The sequence below is a fragment of the Doryrhamphus excisus genome, chromosome 9 (assembly GCF_030265055.1).
Source record: "Doryrhamphus excisus isolate RoL2022-K1 chromosome 9, RoL_Dexc_1.0, whole genome shotgun sequence".
Lineage (NCBI taxonomy): Eukaryota > Metazoa > Chordata > Actinopteri > Syngnathiformes > Syngnathidae > Doryrhamphus > Doryrhamphus excisus.
Genome location: NC_080474.1, coordinates 18,755,354 through 18,773,071, shown reverse-complemented (window position 1 = coordinate 18,773,071; position 17,718 = coordinate 18,755,354). Strand labels below are relative to the sequence as shown.

General features: G+C 41.8%; 3 protein-coding genes across 6 annotated transcripts; 2 read left to right on the top strand and 1 right to left on the bottom strand.

Moving 5' to 3' along the window:
- Positions 1-204: 204 nt before the first annotated feature.
- Positions 205-1,507, top strand: LOC131135623 (A-kinase anchor protein 17A-like). Its single transcript, XM_058081746.1, has 5 exons — positions 205-479; positions 583-683; positions 963-1,100; positions 1,183-1,304; positions 1,377-1,507. The coding sequence occupies exons 1-5, from the start codon at positions 453-455 to the stop codon at positions 1,436-1,438; spliced, it is 450 nt and encodes a 149-aa protein (XP_057937729.1). The 5' UTR covers positions 205-452; the 3' UTR covers positions 1,439-1,507.
- A 541-nt stretch (positions 1,508-2,048) lies between these two features.
- Positions 2,049-16,631, top strand: ankzf1 (ankyrin repeat and zinc finger peptidyl tRNA hydrolase 1). 4 transcript variants are annotated; one of them, XM_058081736.1, is made up of 17 exons: positions 2,146-2,295; positions 2,397-2,546; positions 2,620-2,729; positions 2,811-2,913; positions 2,979-3,199; positions 3,666-3,775; positions 3,862-4,015; positions 4,665-4,887; positions 4,984-5,082; positions 5,953-6,126; positions 6,332-6,439; positions 7,363-7,636; positions 7,712-7,823; positions 7,886-8,053; positions 8,123-8,193; positions 8,273-8,406; positions 15,398-16,631. In XM_058081736.1, the coding sequence occupies exons 2-16, from the start codon at positions 2,405-2,407 to the stop codon at positions 8,397-8,399; spliced, it is 2,196 nt and encodes a 731-aa protein (XP_057937719.1). In that variant the 5' UTR covers positions 2,146-2,295; positions 2,397-2,404; the 3' UTR covers positions 8,400-8,406; positions 15,398-16,631. The 4 variants fall into 4 exon arrangements, with proteins under 4 accessions (XP_057937718.1, XP_057937719.1, XP_057937720.1 ...); XM_058081735.1 differs by lacking the exons at positions 2,146-2,295; positions 15,398-16,631 and adding an exon at positions 2,049-2,129 and having other exon boundaries at positions 8,273-12,346; XM_058081737.1 differs by lacking the exon at positions 15,398-16,631 and having other exon boundaries at positions 5,956-6,126; positions 8,273-12,346.
- On the bottom strand, positions 7,886-16,510 carry glb1l (galactosidase, beta 1-like). The gene is made up of 16 exons (XM_058081738.1): positions 16,293-16,510; positions 15,609-15,778; positions 15,379-15,529; positions 14,384-14,444; positions 14,217-14,311; positions 13,822-14,002; positions 13,688-13,746; positions 13,474-13,595; positions 13,281-13,321; positions 13,094-13,212; positions 12,949-13,023; positions 11,188-11,277; positions 10,972-11,085; positions 10,706-10,837; positions 10,420-10,647; positions 7,886-10,354 (listed from the first exon to the last, which is right to left on the bottom strand). The coding sequence occupies exons 1-16, from the start codon at positions 16,353-16,355 to the stop codon at positions 10,151-10,153; spliced, it is 1,905 nt and encodes a 634-aa protein (XP_057937721.1). The 5' UTR covers positions 16,356-16,510; the 3' UTR covers positions 7,886-10,150.
- Positions 16,632-17,718: the final 1,087 nt, after the last annotated feature.

Sequence of the window (17,718 nt, the reverse complement as noted above, 5' to 3'; positions counted from 1 at the left end):
TCACTTTTCAATTGCAATCGAAGTTTAGAACTAATTTAAAGAACATTGTAATCAACCACTTATTTATTATTAACACTTGATATTACGACAACAACGTGTCGTTAATTAATATACTTATATATAATGATTACCATTAATAGCTCCATTCACGACACGGACACCTGGCTAGCATTATCTTGTAAGCCTTGGCAAAGTAACTTAGACGGACGAATGATTTGCATACAAATTATACAAAAAGTGTGTTTTGAAGCTGTAGTCAGAAACACTGATATATCGTGAACATATCGTGAAATTACTACGGATTTTGGAGAGTTTTGTTGAAGGTATGTTGTAACAGGTAACACACCTGTGACGTATAATTGATGCGACGCCTCAGTCGCGTGACGATTGTACAATTTTGTTCATCACACTAAACGACAAGGACAGTGCAAGTATTTGCCCATTTGTTGCTGATGATGAGGTGGATGTTATCTCAAAGAGTAAGACAAATTAATTCGCATTATAATATTTTATTATTTGATGGGGTGACATTTAAATTGGGGTTTGAGCTTTATGTGTGTCGTTGTGTCTCGTGCATTGCAGGAAATCGTCGAATGGCGGCAGGAAGACATCGAGGAAATTATTCTAAAACGGAATGAGACACGACAGAAAAGACTCCAAGTTGAGGAGGAAACACGCCGATTGTATGTTCTAGTTAAATTCACATTTTGTCACAACTTATATGATGTACTTACTTATGTTGCTTAATGAACGAAACATTTGACAGCTCACTTCCTACCTTAATTTCCGCCATTGATATTCTACCTTCAAAATGAAGGTAAAATATTTGAACAGTACTCACAAGTGAATAAATTACCTTCATTTTATGGAATAAGTGTTTCCAAATTCGATAGTATACTTAGGTCTTGAATTAACAATACTGATGAATGCAATTGTTAAATGAATAACAATGCTTCTTGCAGGAAGGTGGAACTACAGGAGAGGGAATTGTTGCTGATTGAGAGGAAGGAAGTTATAGATATGCTACAGCAATTTGGTGTTCTTCTGCAAGAGGAAAGAGACCTTACTAAACGACTGAATGACGAGGCTGCAGCGCAGGGGTAAAATTGTGTTTTATCATTGTACAGATGGAAATGATGCATAGCTGAGATAAACATTTGCTGTATGTGCATCATCTTCCAGAAAACAACAGAGGGAGTTACGGGAAAGAATAGAGCATGCCCAAATTAAGATTCAAAGCCTCTCAAATGAGAAATTTGAGTTGGAACAGCGTCTGCAAAAGACTACAATTCACCAAGCGGCATGTAAGGATAGCTTGAAAATTTGTATTTAAAGTTATGTCAAATAGTGAAATATGTTTTTTTCTCACCCAACAGCACAAAATTCGAACGATTGTCCAACCACCCGATTGAAGAAAAAACAAAGAATACCCAAGTAGCTTTGCTGCTTGTTGTTTTGAGTGTTTTTGATTTGTTTTGTTTTCTAATAAAGATGTATTTTAAATGAATATATTCATCCTAGTCAGATGCAGTTTCATGTATACAGTATTGGCAGATTGCAGATTTCAGTATTTCAACAAATATGAGAATCATCTAAATTTAAGATTGATATTTTCTTTTATTGTAAAATGGGTCTGTGCCAAAAACAAATTGTGTGTCAAACAATTATATATTTCTGAAAGATGTATTCTAGAAGAACATGTAGAAATGGGCACATTTTTATCCAACACAATGAAAGCTATAAGAAAATTTGTTTTTTAAAAAAACCAAAAACATACATATTTTTATATGTATTTATATATATAAAATATTTTAGTAATAATAACACAATTGGACTACAATACAAATAATGTGCATGTTTTAGTACCCTAAGATTTAAATATAAATATATTTATACACACACACACGTATTTAAGACAGATTTAATGAAGCTACAAGGTGATAATTTACAGTAAAACACAAAAAAACAGGCTAATGGACTGCAAAAAGCATTTCACTTCACATACTCTGCCGATGAGTGGCGCTGTTGCAATGTTATGCTGTGTTTCCCAGTAAATCCAAACGAAGAAGAGACAAGCTGTTGCAACGACAACCAACGTCGTGTTCTTCAGTACTTCCGGGCGATATATGGTCAGTAGGTTGTTTAAAATAACGTACACACCGTGATTTATACTCGATATGTACATGTTTAATAATTGTTGCTGTTTTATGTCTGACTTTTGTCTCTCGCGTGTCGAAAGTGATTCATTTTGTTCAATTTCCGTCACCCTGTAATGACTGTAAATAGTATATTTATGTATGTGTAAGGCTTGTTGCTAATATGCTAATACCAACGGACTGTAGTGTTATGTGTTACCCTTGAACACAACACCTGTGCTTCCAATGTTTTTTTTTCAGGTGTTTACATGAAGCCAGCAGCACTAACGACAGCTTGTCCGGAGCACTACTCCTTATTTGACCTGTGCTCCCAAAATGAAGCCTTAACAGGAGTCAGAGAAGTGAAATCCTTGGTAAAACAGAATGCTAACGACGAGCCAACCAGTGAAAGTATGCGTGTTGCATTTGACAAAGCAGTGTTCATGTTAAAGTTAGTCATGGATGAATTTAATGGCTTTTTCAGAGTTGGGGGATAAAGAATCAGGGGTTGCCAGCGAGCGGAATGTCAGAGAGGTCTCCGACAAGATGGTGTGCTTGGCCTGTAGATGTTCTTTTATTAACCGTGAGGAACAGGTGATTCCAAGTCCCAATTTTTATATTCTGTTCTGTTGTTGCTATGGAAAAAAGTCAAATATTTTTCTGTCCAAATTTCAGATGGAGCACTACAAGCTTGACTGGCATCGATTCAACTTGAGACTAAAGATGTCAGGACTACCTCCAGTCACCACTGAGGAGTTTGAGAGAAAAACTGGAGACGGTAAGGGGGAGAAAAAAAAATGCTTTGCACACCTGAATACTGATCACTCGCTTATGACTTTACAGGTGATTTGTCAAGTATCTCAGGTTCAGAGTCTGACTCTGAGGACGACGAGGAAGAAGAATTAGACGGGGACCAAAGGGGAACGAGCTGTCAGGCCGCTGGTGCGGACAATGGCGACCTGGATGATACCAGTTTAATGACCGGTCGGCTCTCTAGCAAAGTGTTGTTCCAGAACTCAGAAGGACAGTACTTATCTTTCTACCGCTGTGTCCTACAGGGAAAAGTAAGTCCTGCCATATTGTTTATTTTTAGAATATTATCAGATGTTATTTATATAATTCTGAATGGCCAAATGATACTACTATATACATATTTTACAAAGTATCAGATGTCACACAGTAGTGTATTCAATGTATGTTGCCCAAAATCTAGTCTTGATGCCGGAATTTAGCCAGCTCTGGATTTTTGTGGCTTCACTCAATTATGGTTTTTCAAATATATATGAATAATTGTTTGAATACGGCCTATAAATAGTCAAAAATATGCATATAAGGCATTTTAATGACACATTCAAATATGCTGCCATTGTATGTAGTATTCTACATTGGTCACTAGGTGCCAGTAATGTTTGGCCAGATCCACAAGCACCAGACCTGTTGGCCAGAACGTCAGGCTTTTATTAATAATCTCATAACACGAGCAACTGATGTGTGATTAAAGTGTATTAAATATTATTTGATTCTGGTCAGTCAGATGAAGAGCAAGACTTGGCATCCTCCTTAAAGTCCATTAACACGAAGACGCTGTGGGTCGTCCTCATGACAGGCGGTGGCCATTTTGCTGGCGCTGTGTTCCAGGGGTATGCTTGTTTACGCCTTTTTAGGGGCTGACCAGCCCAATAGGACAAAGACAACGTCTCAACATTATGTATTTTTTTACCCTCAGAAAAGAAGTCCTTCAGCACAAGACCTTCCACCGATACACCGTTCGCGCAAAGCGGGGCACTGCCCAAGGACTCCGAGATTCTCAAAACCGGAGTCACACGCCAAAGTCTGCTGGAGCCGCTCTGAGACGTTACAACGAAGCAGCGCTCGTCAAGGCAAGAACACACGGCAGTGGAACCTCTGACTTCCTTAATTTGATATCCATTTTGCTAAAATAATGCATAAGGCTAAAAATAATCAATTAGCTAAAAATGTCATCCAATACTTCTCTACAAGAGAGGAGAAATATGATCTCAGGGAAGAAGTACATTTGAAACACTTCTATGATAGGACTACGTTATGCTAGCCATAGCATTTCAGTATGTGGAATCAAACTATGGAATGGATTGAGTAAGACCCTCAAACAACGCACAACAATGAGCCAATTCAAGAAACAATACAAGCAGTTGATGCTCATATCACCTCGTACTTTAGTACGGGACAAAAATAAAAAAAATTGTTTTTATTATTTTAATATTTTTAATTTTTTTTAATTATTTTTTTTAATTTTTAATTTTAATTTAAAATATAATTGAATTAAATTTTTTTTAAAAATTAAAAAATTATATTAGGAAAGCAGGAAGTGAACAAATGTAACAGTTACTGATTGTAAAAGTACCAGATGGAGGGGTAGGATTTAATAAGCTTTGCTTCTTCCTGCTCCTTTTGGACATGTGGAACTGTGAACTGATTATGTGATGCATTCAATTGTAATCTGATGCATGTTCAAATGAAATAAAACCATTACCATTACCATTTTTGTAGGATATTCAGGATCTTGTGGTGACCTGGGCTGAACACCTGAAGGAAGCATCTGCCGTATTTGTACGAGCCCCGAGCTACAATAAAGCTATCTTCTTTGGCAGCAACACGAGTCCGCTACACAAAAAGGACTCCAGGATCCGTAGCATCCCCTTTGCCACACGTCGGGCAACCTTTCGGGAAGTACAGCGGGTACACAATGTGCTTTCCACGGTTCATGTCCATGGTAAGTACTGGATGACGTACTGATACTGCTGCATCATACATCATACATGCTTGTATTCTCACAGTGATTGGTTATAATGTAACAATGTCGGCACAGGGAAGGACACCGACATGTCAACCTTCAGCAACGTATCAAAGAAAGCATGGAAGAAGACTGGCCAGCCGGCATCACCGCCAAAAATGAAGCAGGATGAAGGTATGATGAGCGCATTTGTAAACTGCTGCAAATGTAATGAGAATCATTGTATCGCCCTGGAATACACTGGAATTATACATGTTGTTTCACTGCAAAATAGTTAGTTATAAGTATATTTTAGTATAGTATTGCCAAGCCTAAAGTAATGAAATAGCTTCTGCCTTTAGAGTCGCTGTCTGTTATGGTTTGGTATGGCAATGGGGGGGTGGGGGGTGCAAGCATTCAGTCATGCTATAGTCCGCTTTCTTCCTGCTCACATGCATGCAAGCCAATCCCCCCATAAATTTAACACACACGCAACCTCCATGTTTTAATTCATGAGCTGTATATACTACACCCAAGTATGTCTGCAGAATCGAACCCGGATTGGAAAATCCAGGGGCTTTGGGTACATTTCACTTCAATGTAAAGTGGATGTAGCACTTGTAACTTATATCAATCAAATGTATTATGCAGATTGTGCAGGTGAATCAAATAATGTGTCAAATCCCACTTGAATCACAACATCCGGATTCCTATAATAGTGTTGACATGGAATTCATGATCATTCATTCATTTTCTACTGCTTTTTCCACGCGGGGGGTGCTGGAGCCTATCCCAGCTGTCTTTGGGCGAGAGGCGGTGTACACCCCGGACCGGTCGCCAGCCAATCACAGGGCACATATAGACAAACAACCATTCACACTCACATTCATACCTATGGACAATTTGGAGTGGCCAATCAACCTAGCATGTTTTTGGAATGTGGGAGAAAACCGGGGAGAACATGCAAACTCCACACAGAGATGCCCGACAGTGGAATTGAACCCTGGTCCTCCTAGCTGTGAGGTCTGCGCGCTAATAGTACTAATTTTCTTATTTATAACTCAGCAGAGGCTCCTCATAGCAGCTCAGACGAGGAGCAAGTCGGTGACATCCAGCTCGTCATGATGGAGCTGACGATCGGAACCCAGGACCTCAAAGAGTTTGATGTTCAACCTTCCAGACAGACTAGGAGGAAGAGAAGGAAACAAAAGAAGAAGGAGGGAGAAAAGAATGAAGAGGGTGAGCCTTAAGTGTAGTCATTGCTGAAAGCACAGAAAAAAATGTTGTATTTTAACGTATCTTTTACTCTGTTTACTTGTTTTTATTCAACTCAATTTTTCTGCAAAGTCTCTGAGTATTTTGAAAAGCGCTATACAAATAAAATGTATTAATTATAAAAGGATTTTATTAAAAGCAATTAAAATTATTCTTCTTTTTTTTTAAGACGAAGCAAAGCTCAGTAACGCCGAGCTGGACAACAAAGACGAGGAAGAAGACGCTCCTCAGCCGACACAATCAAAGAACAAGAGTAGGCGGAAGAAACAAGCCGAAGGTGAGCTTGCACCTCATAGACATTGTCACACACACAAATGAGATACTGTTGGAAGTCGTACAATTCCATCAACATTTTAGGAATGTTGTTAGCGGTTCAACTAGAGAGCATGGATGAACATTTGACAACATTTTTTATTTTTTTATCAATGCTTCATGGGGCTTCATCTCACCATCACTAGTTCTTATGGTGCCCTGTAGTCATTGCAGTTACTACTGCTGCCAGTAGAGGGTGTTGTAAGGCTTTAAGTCATATTTTAAACTTTTCTTATGTGTTTATCTTTTTAGTCCTATTTTATGCTCTTAGTCTTTAGCTTTTAACTCCAGTGTTTCCTCGGGGGGGGGGTCCTTCACACTGGGGGCTGTGTCGGGTCTGATGAGGCGGTGCCATCCTTGGGTCCCTTCGACCCGGCCGGCTAGGGGACCCGTCTGTCGGAGTCGGGGGGCCCGGGTGCTGGTCCCCCGATGGCACGGCATGCGGCTCCTCCCAGTGTGGACGGCCCCAAATGGGGCGTTTCCTTGATACTCAGTGCCATGCCATGTCTCCCTACTGTGTGTGTGGGTGGGTGGCAGTGGATGTGTGTCTAGTATGGAGGGTGGTAGGGAGGGGCTTTCTTTGTAATTGTTTTTCTTTTTAATTGCGGTAATTGTTTTTAATTCTGTAAAGCACTTTGTGTTGCATGTCTCTGCAGGAAAAGTGCTCTACAAATAAAGTTGATTTGATTTGTATACTCATGCTGAAGACGTGTGCAGCTCCACCGCGTTTTTTACGCGCCTTTACAAGCATATTAGGAACCGAATAGCCGGCTAAATATAGCGCCACAGCAGTCCTTGTTGGCTGAGGGAGAACCCGCCCGCTCATTGTTAGCGTTAGTATTAAATTATTAAATATTATTAACATTGTTAAACATTGTCCCTCCCTAGAAGCAGTAGATGACTCATGGGAGTACGACATGAGAGATGCCCTCTTCACAGCCTGCAAAATCGGGGATGCGGATGCCTTGTGCACACTACTCCATCTTTCCGGAGAGACTCCGGAGCAGTCAGAGGGCGACACTATGGACGCTGCCAATCCTTTAAGTCTTCTTAATAAGCGCATCGACTCTTCGGGGTTCACTCTGCTGCACGTTGCATCGGCAGCTTCTCAGAAGGCAATCATCAGGCTGCTGTTGGACGCTGGAGCAGACCCGGCACGCAGGTTGGAAATGTTGTGTTTAAAATCTCGACGTCTTATCGATGTCATCCAGACTTACACACGGATGTGCTCCACTAGCGACGACAAAGGGCAGATGCCGTATAATGTCAGCCCTGACAAGGACACGAGGAACGTATATCGGAAGTACATGGGTGACAATCCTGACAAATATAACTACAACAAGGCGCGGGTAAGTGGCTCACCTCGGATAAATACGAAAAGTATGACTCAACGACTGCATGCTCCCGGTAGATACCCGGGCCGTTAACAGCGGAGATCGAATCTATGAAGATGGAGAAGAAGAAGGCTCAAAGGGCGCTGAAAAAACAGCGGGAAAAAACACAAAAGGATGAAAAGAGGAAACAAGAGCTGGAAGAAGAGGAAAAGAAAAGGTTTGCTGCTTTATCCGATCGGGAGAAGGTGAGTTCACGCACCTTGTTTGTCATTTATTGCCATAATTTCTACAATATATTTCTCTTTTAACGACAGAGAGCATTGGCAGCCGAGAAGAGATTGGCACAACAAGCAGCTACAGCAGGAGCGAACCCGTTGAACATCAAGTAAGTCACACAATGTCAGAAAATGTCCGCTCTGTGTCTGATTTGTCACTTTGTGTTGTGGTACGTGCCTTTCAATCAGGAGGTGCTGGCAGTGTGGAGAGTCTCTGCAGGGAAAGATCCCATTCCAATACCTCGATTTTTCCTTCTGCACCCCTCGATGTGTGCAGGCACATCGGAAAGCTAATACTCCAGCAGGAAAGAGCTAACAGGAAGGTACTCCAGTTGGACTTTTATTATGGCTGTGTCCTTTATAGCAGGGCTTCCCAAACGGCTGCTGAACCAGGCCACGGAAATCTTTCAGAAGCAATTATTTTTTTAAAAAGTAAAAAAAAAAAGTAAATAACAACGTAGAATGTTATGGAAATATGTATCAATTATGGAAATGTCTGAGAAGTTGGTTGTTTCATCTTTTCGGATCAAAATGAAAAGTAACCACCCGGAATTGTCCATAATGGTATTGAAGACCATTCCTGTTCAATTGTGAATTAAATTGAAGGTGCTGCGTTTTACATACTGAAAAAAAATCATATAAGAAAAAAGAAAAAATAAGAAAAAAAAAGTTGTGATAGCCAAAGAATAAAACTGAAATACAATGGGGGAAAAAATACTGGTATTTCATGGGGGTATGCATAATACAGGAATAGAGTTGTAATGTCCTTAAGTGAAATGTCAAAATTGTCTATAGAAATTTGCTAATTTGAATCGTGTAATATTGCATTTTCGTTCAAACCCGAGAAAAAAGGTGATTTCAGGGTGTGTATAGTCTGGGTTCTTTTCCCGGGTGGCCATAATGCTCCTTTAAACAACAGTAGTGTTAATGCTAAATCATTCATTCATTCATTTTCTACCACGGGGGGTGCTTGAGCCTATCCCAGGTGTCTTGGGGAGAGAGGCGGGGTACACCCTGGACTGGTGGCCAGCCAATCACAGGGCACATATAGACAAACAACCATTCACACTCACATTCATACCTATGGACAATTTGGAGTCGCTAATTAACCTAGCATGTTTTTGGAATGTGGGAGGAAACCGGAGTACCCGGAGAAAACCCACGCATGCACGGGGAGAACATGCAAACTCCACACAGAGATGGCCGAGGGTGGAATTGAACTTGGGTCTCCTAGCTGTGAGGCATGCATACTAACCACTCGATCACCGTGCAGCCCTAACAGTAAATCATTCATTCATTTTCTACCGTTTTTCCTCACGACAGTCGCGGGGGTGCTGGAGCCTATCCCAGCTGTCTTGGGGCGAGAGGCAGGGTACACCCTGGACTGGTCGCCAGCCAATCACAGGGCACATATAGACAAACAACCATTCACACTCACATTCATACCTATGGACAATTTGGAGTCGCCAATTAACCTAGCATGTTTTTGGAATGTGGGAGGAAACCGGAGTACCCGGAGAAAAACCCACGCATGCACACAGGGAGAACATGCAAACTCCATACAGAGATGGCCGAGGGTGGAATTGAACTTGGGTCTCCTAGCTGTGAGGCATGCATACTAACCACTCGACTACCGTGCAGCCCTAATGGTAAATCATTCATTCATTAAGTCATTTTCTACCGTTTTTCCTCACGACGGTCGCGGGGGTTGCTGGAGCCTATCCGAGTTGTCTTCGGGCGAGAGGCCGGGTACACCCTGGACTGGTGGCCAGCCAATCACAGGGCACATATAGACAAACAACCATTCACACTCACATTCATACCTATGGACAATTTGGAGTCGCTAATTAACCTAGCATGTTTTTATACCCGGAGAAAAACCCACGCATGCACGGAGAGAACATGCAAACTCCACACAGAGATGGCCGAGAGTGGAATTGAACTCGGGTCTCCTAGCTGTGAGGCATGCATACTAACCACTTGTCCACCGTGCAGCCCTAAATCAAAGTCTTTGATATACAAAACAGGAAACCATGGGTCGGATGTTACTGTCCGCTTCCAAACTCATCATGACTTGTCAGCTGCAACTTTGAGCAGAGGTCTGTCCATGAAGAGGACCCTTAAATGTGCTGGCGCCCCCTCCAGCTCCAGCACTGTAATGTTGTTTGGAATGGTGGTGCTCAGCAAGGGTCCGGGAACATACAGGGTCTGTTGCGGGCCCCTTACTGGCCAGTATCGCCCCAGATTCACGCCATTAATCCAAACCTGACCCTGGGGAAAAAAAAAAAAAGAACCATCATGACACGGGTACAAATCCTTTAAATGGGTCACCCTACCTTTGTCCAATCCGTAAGCCTGAGAAAGGTGTCCCATGTGACGCCATTGGGCTGCAGTGTCCCCATGTAGAAAGTGGGCCCGACAGAAGGTCCGACTTTAAGTTCAGGAGGGGACTCTTTGTTAAGCGAGTGAGGCCATCCAGCAGCAATGGCTCCATCGATGTTCAAGGGGTACATCTTCCAGTCAGTTAGTACATCCTGACCCAAGATCAGGTTGCTGATGATCCCCTGGAATGATATTATGGATTATGGAAGAAAAAAAATATGTTATATTGCATCTGTTTACCTTGTAGTCATTAATGTGGCTGCCAAAGTCAACCCTGCCCATATTCTCCACAAGGATCTCCACAAGGTCCCCCTGCCGTCCAGTCACGTTCATCACCAGTACAGTGTCCCTCTCTAAGAGACCCCGGAAGACCTGTTCACAAAAAAAAAAAATCGCTTATTAGATACAATAAACACCTGAAGAATAAGCACTGACCTCTCCGCCACCCCTAACCTGACCCGCACCCCCGATGAAGCATACAACAAAGGTCCATTGTGAGGGCTTACCCCATTGACAGACACATACGCACGGTCATGAACTCCATTCATCGGAGAGATGAGCGGCGTGGGCTCAGTGAGGTCCCGAGGCAGCACGGTCTGATAAAGCACGTATCCATAGAACTGAACATAACAGCCTCGTTAGCTTTCAGACACACAGGCGTTCCGGGAACTTCTCCGTGTTTCAAGACATATATTTTTCGCAATTTGTCAGAGCGACACTACCTGTTTGATATCCTCAAAGGTCAAAGGGTACCGAGACTGTACAGGCTTCGTGGGGGAAAGGGTGTCCAACAAGCCGCTGATGTTGCCCACCTGTAATATAATGTATTTTATGCATAAAAGGCACTTAAAGCTCCACCCCCTGAAATTACAAAATGTAATTTTCACTGATACTGCAGTTTTGAATGTAAATATCACTCTTACTATCCTAAGATACATTATCTAAACCAGGGGTTCCCAAACCTTACCAACTCAGGGCCCACTTATAAACAGTACATAGACAAAATGCTGCGTTCTCAGAGCACTTAACTTATTATTATTATTACAGTAAACCTCGGATATATTGGATTAAATTGTTCCCACTGGTTTTGTCCGATATAAGTGAAATCTGTTACCGGAAAATGTCAGTTTTACGCATATATCGGATTTATATCCGGTATATGCGTAAATCGGATTTTATCCGTTATAAAAAGGCACTTCCTTGACTATGTTTCCAATGTACCTGGACGCGCAGGCAACGCTGCAAATGACGTCGTATAGCAGCCTGTCACGATTCGGCGAATCGGAGCGCCACGATGCGGCCATCCGATATATGCGAGGGAAATTTAATGGAAATGCATTGGAACGGGACTGGAGATTTTGTCCGAAATAGGCGAAATCCGTTATAAAAAATCCGATATATGCAATGAATTTTTATTGGAAATGCATTACAGAAAAATTGGTTCTTTTTTATCTGTCCGTTGTGAGCGAATTTCCAATATATCCGAGTCCGATATATCCAAGGTTTACTGTATTATTATTATTATTATTATTAAAGATTCAGGATTGAAATGAAAGCAGGGGGATAAAGGAAGCCCAAACTTTTAATCTGTGGTGTACACACAAGACGGAATTAATTCTCATACTTTTCATAACTGCATTCAAGACTGGGCATGTTGACCAGAGAGCTACTACGTTCCAATCATAATATATGATATATGATATATGACTGTATAAGGTTCCTAAAATATTGTGACAGGTCAATAACACTCAATATGTTATTAGTTAGGCCTATAAATATATTTTTTAATCATGCAATAAAAATAATTTTTGGGCGCACGGTGGGCGTGTGGTTAGCGCACAGACTTCGCAGCTAGCAGACAAGGGTTCAATTCCACCCTCGGCCACCTCTGTGTGGAGTCGCTAGGGTTAATTGGCGACTCCAAATTGTCCATAGGTATGAATGTGAGTGTGAATGGTTGTTTGTCTATATGTGCCCTGTGATTGGCTGGCCACCAGTCCAGGGTGTACCCCGCCTCTCGCCCAAAAGACAGCTGGGATAGGCTCCAGTACCCCTGCGACCCTCGTGAGGATAAGTGGTAGAAAATGAATGAATGAATGAATGAGCTCTCCTCCTATTTAGTGTGGAAGTGGTAACATTTTGGCTCACTCGTGAGGTAAAGTGGTATAAAATGAAATAAATGAATCATATTTTTAATGACCTCTCATGGCCCACCAGGGGGCCGCAACCCACACTTTGGGAATCACTGATCTAAACCAATCATTTCCAACCTGCTGTGATGGAACGTACATCGACTCTCTGTCCTCATACTATGGCTACTCATCGTCAGTGCATGATGCAATTCATAATATACAGAATATATGCAGTATATTTTTATGTTAATATGTCAGCACTGTTTTTGGAGATCTAATCAATGTATGCATGCTGGCCAAGATTTCATGGGAACATCCTCAGAAGAAGAACCACAAGTCATACCCGCGTACCTTTTTCAGAGTCACAAACCCGTAGGCAAACTTGGGGGTCGCGGGCGGCATGGGTCCAAGGGGAATGGCTTTAAACTGTAGAAAACAAGAAAACCGCATTCACTATGTGTAGAAGGGACCTGGCATTAAAATGACTTTAATGTACCAGTTTAATGACGTCTCGGATGGCCAAAAGCTTCTCTGTGAGGTCCCCTGCCTCAGTAAGCGGGGCGTCATAGTCGTAACTCGTCACCACAGGACGGAATCTGGTGTCATGATCGGCACCTTTTGGGCCGAGGAGATCGAACTCATGAACTCATGACAATTGAAGAAAGAGCAAATGTAACCATTACCATTCCAATAGCCAAAGTTGGTGCCGCCTTCAAACATATACCTGCCAAGACATGTTTCATTAGTCTACTCTTCTTATAGTTTGACTCTGGAACTGATTATTTCTCTTATCATTCTTTCTTTCTAAAGGAGAACTTGCTGGATGTGGTTAACTGTAGAAAAAATAAATTGTATTAAGGGTTAGTGGGGACCTACATGTTGACATTTGCCCCCATGGTTAGCATCTCCGCTAACCCTCTGCTGACCTTCTGAGTATCAACCATAGCATGCTGATCTCCCCAGTGATCCAACCAGCCAGTGTAAAACTCTGAATTGACCTGCAATGACAGTGATTTTGTATTATCATATCATTACGCAACACTTATTATTATTTATTTTAAATAAATTGGATCACAACATTGTAACTAACCAATGGACCTTGAGGTTCAAACTGTCTTTGACGTCTGAAGGCTTCCGTTATGTTGTCGCCTGGTGAAAAGGACAGAAGTTGTAACTTGATATAAAGCGCATTCTATAAATAGAAGACACTCTGCATAAGTCAACCTGTGCCAAAGTCCACAGTGGCATATAACCCCTGCAGGGTCCCGCATCGCATCTCTTTGTCCGTGTTTCCATCGGTGGTGAAAAGGATGACGTCTTCACCCAGAAACACTCGCAGCAGAGTCCGCAGGTGACGCATGTAGTTGTAGTCACAAGCGTAGTAGCTTCCGTACTCGTTCTCAACCTGCACTTTGGAAAAAATAACTTTTAATGCTAACAATATCAAATCAAATGGAACACGATGCATTACAAGAGGCTGATGGAACCATCACCAAAACCGTTTCCCCCAACAAGATTTACACGGGTGGTCCTCGAATTACATACGGGTTTGGTCGCTGTGTGTAAGAAATATATCAACAAACCGGAAAATTTACAGTTAAACTTGCTGGGTTCTTTACCTGGACACTGATGATGTTTCCACCATGAATATACAGCCAAGGCTTCAGTTTGGAGAGGAGAACAGCGAACCAATTAGTGACTGCCTGTAAATAATCTGAAGAAGAAGACGATAAATTTAAAGCGAGACCAAAACAAATGTATATAAATTAACATTTGTACTTTGTACCTGTATCAGAGGAGCGTAGTACAATGGTTGGGTTTTTAAGCAACCAAGCCGGCAACCCCCCCTGCAAGAGATGATGTTGGTACCAATGATAAATATTATTATTTCATTCATTCATTCATTTTCTACTGTTTTTCCTCACGAGGGTCGCGGGGGTGCTGGAGCCTATCCAAGCTGTCTTTGGGCGAGAGGCGGGGTACACCCTGGACTGGTGGCGAGCCAATCACAGGGCACATATAGACAAACAACCATTCACACTCACATTCATACCTATGGACAATTTGTAGTCGCCAATTAATCTAGCATTACCCAGAGAAAAACCCACGCATGCACGGGGAGAATGTGCAAACTCCAGAATTGAACTCCGGTCTCCTAGCTGTGAAGTCTGCGCGCCAACCACTCGTCCACCGTGCAGCCAAATGACATCATTAACTTCCATATTCATGTACAATAGAACCTCTAAGGTTCAGGTTGTTAGTTAATGATGTCATTTGGCTGCACGGCGGATGAGTGGTTGGCGCACAGACTTCACAGCTAGGAGACCGGAGTTCAATTCTGGAGTTTGCACGTTCTCCCCGTGCATGCGTGGGTTTTCTCTGTGTAAAAACATGCTAGGTTAATTGGCGAAGTGAATGAATGAATGAATGATGTAATTTGGCTGCACGTTGGACGAGTGGTTAGCACACAGGCCTCATAGCTAGGAGACCAGAGTTAAATTCCACCCTCGGCCATCTCTGGAGTTTGCACGTTCTCCCCGTGCATGCGTGGGTTTTCTCCGGGTAAAAACATGCTAGGTTAATTAGCGACTCCAAATTGTCCATAGGTATGTATGTGAGTGTGAATGGTTGTTTGTCTATATGTGCCCTGTGATTGGCTGGCCACCAGTCCAGGGTGTACCCCGCCTCTCGCCCGAAGACAGCTGGGATAGGCTCCAGCACCCTCTAGCGACCTTTGTGAGGATAAGCGGTAGAAAATGAATGAATGATGTCATTTCTCACCATCTCCCATTCGGCACAGATGTATGGGCCCGGGCGCAGGATAACCAAAAGACCTGTCTGATTGGCCAGATCCAGGAAATGCTCCAAATCCCTGTCCCCTGAGAAGTCGTGGACCCCTTCTACGGTTTCATGGAAATTCCAAGGCACATACCTGCAATGTATGAATAGACCAAAAACATACATAACAAAGAAACACAGTATTATAGAATATTGTGATTCGTCAGCCTTACACTTGGATGGCATTGAGCCCAGTCATGTACATCTTGAGCAGACGATCCTTCCAGTAGAAGCGTGGAATTCTGGAGTAATGGATACTGCCAGAGATGTACTGAAAAGGCTTTCCGTCTTTTAGGAAACAGTTGTTTTTGTAGTCGATAGTGAATGATCTCCCCGATGACACCTGGAAGACAAACTGGTTGTAAGAGTTCTAGTGACATCCATCCATCCATCATCTGTGTCAATCAAACGGCAGCAGTTTTACCTTTTGGGGGAGCGGAATTTAAAAAATCAAAACAGCACTTGTATCGATTGTGAGGGTGTAAGTCACATACTTTAATAATTTTTAACTGTGGTTAATTACGTACTTGAAACTTCAATAAAGTTTTGGAATTCAAATTCCAAAATTGTATTTGCACCATGGGAAAATTATTTAAGTATGTGACTCCGTGTACTCCGGGTACTGGGGAAATTATTCACATACTTTAATAATTTCCCCATGGTACAAATAAAGTTTTGGAACGTGAATTCCATTGAAAAAAACTTTATTGAATTTTCAAGTATGTAATTATCCACCGTGGAGCAGACGACTGGACTGTATCTGGTTAGTTTAAACTAAAGAAAAGCCAATTATTCATAAAGTAGTAGTATTAATGAACTTTGACAGGTTCTTTTGTAATTATTGTCTATATTCTTACCGCATGAGAAGATAACCACACACAGCTCACTACGCAGATGAACAGCAACACACTGCGATACATGTCTGCTTCCTTCGTTGTTGTTTCCTCACTGAAGAAGCTAAAAGAAGCTAAACATTTTTGTTTGTGTTTAGAGGACTAAGCAGTTTAAAAAAGTATGAACGTTCTAGTGGTTTGTTGTTAGTGGGTAGGACCAGGCGCCATCATGTGACGTACTATGTGAGCGTCTTCCGGGTCCTAAACTCCGTTAGGTTTAAAGTCATCACGAACCCTGTCAGCTTATGAAAAAAATAATACTGTAATTTGAAAATATACTATTGGGGGTATTGGGTAACAGTTGCGCATATCCCTACCTTTTTTAATACGTTTAATCATTTGATAAGTTTTATTTCACTTGATTTAAAAAAATGACCCCCAAAACTGTTATATTTTTATTTTTTTTTGCCACAAGATGGCGCCCGAGTAAAGCAGCTAACTTGATCACACGGAATAGTGACGTCTATGACAAGCATTCTTAGTAATCATCACATTTAAATTTCTACCGCTTATCCTCACAAGGGTCGTGGGGGGTGCTGGAGCCTATCCCAGCTGTCTTTGGGCGAGAGGCGGGGTACACCCTGGACTGGTGGCCAGCCAATCACAGGGCACATATAGACAAACAACCATTCACACTGAACATTCATTCGTTGAACTATTTATTTTTTATTTTTTATTTTTTATTTTTTATTTTTTATTTTTTATTTTTTATTTTTTATTTTTTATTTTTTATTTTTTATTTTTTATTTTTTATTTTATTATAAATAATAAAATAGGCCTAATGACACCACTGGTTGGCGCTATTCATACAGAAGACTGACATGGAAAACAGGTGCAAAAATGCTGTGTTTTTCCCGACAATGTACTCCATTGGCTTGAATGCATTCCTGCCACGGAGCTGAGCGTCAAGATCACACGGGAATCACAAACTGTCACGCAGGCAAACAGCACTTCCCCTTTAGTAAATAGCTCCATTTGTAACATATCTTTAGGAACAGCCTTTTTCCACTTCCAACCCCGTTATTGTTTCTTCTCATTTCCTCTATGCCCTCCATCCCTAATTCATCAGAAGTTAATTGAAAGGTGACTGCTTGAAATTGCTAATGGCCGCTGATGCCAAGTGCAGATAGAACAAAATGGCTCCGGCTCTGCGGCTCATTAGCTCCCTTTCAGATGAGGCTAATGAGAGGAAGAAGAAGGACATACTTGGGGCTTGTAATTTGGTTATGGATGCGATTGCATCCCATCGGGGGCGGCTTGTTAGTTAGTATCTAAGCTTTGAAGTCACTTAGCTTCGAGAAAATTGATGTTGCAAAACCCGCAAAAAGTCAGCGAATAATGTCGTGATGGGGATTGGACCGAAGGAAGTGACCGGGACTAACACAAGAAA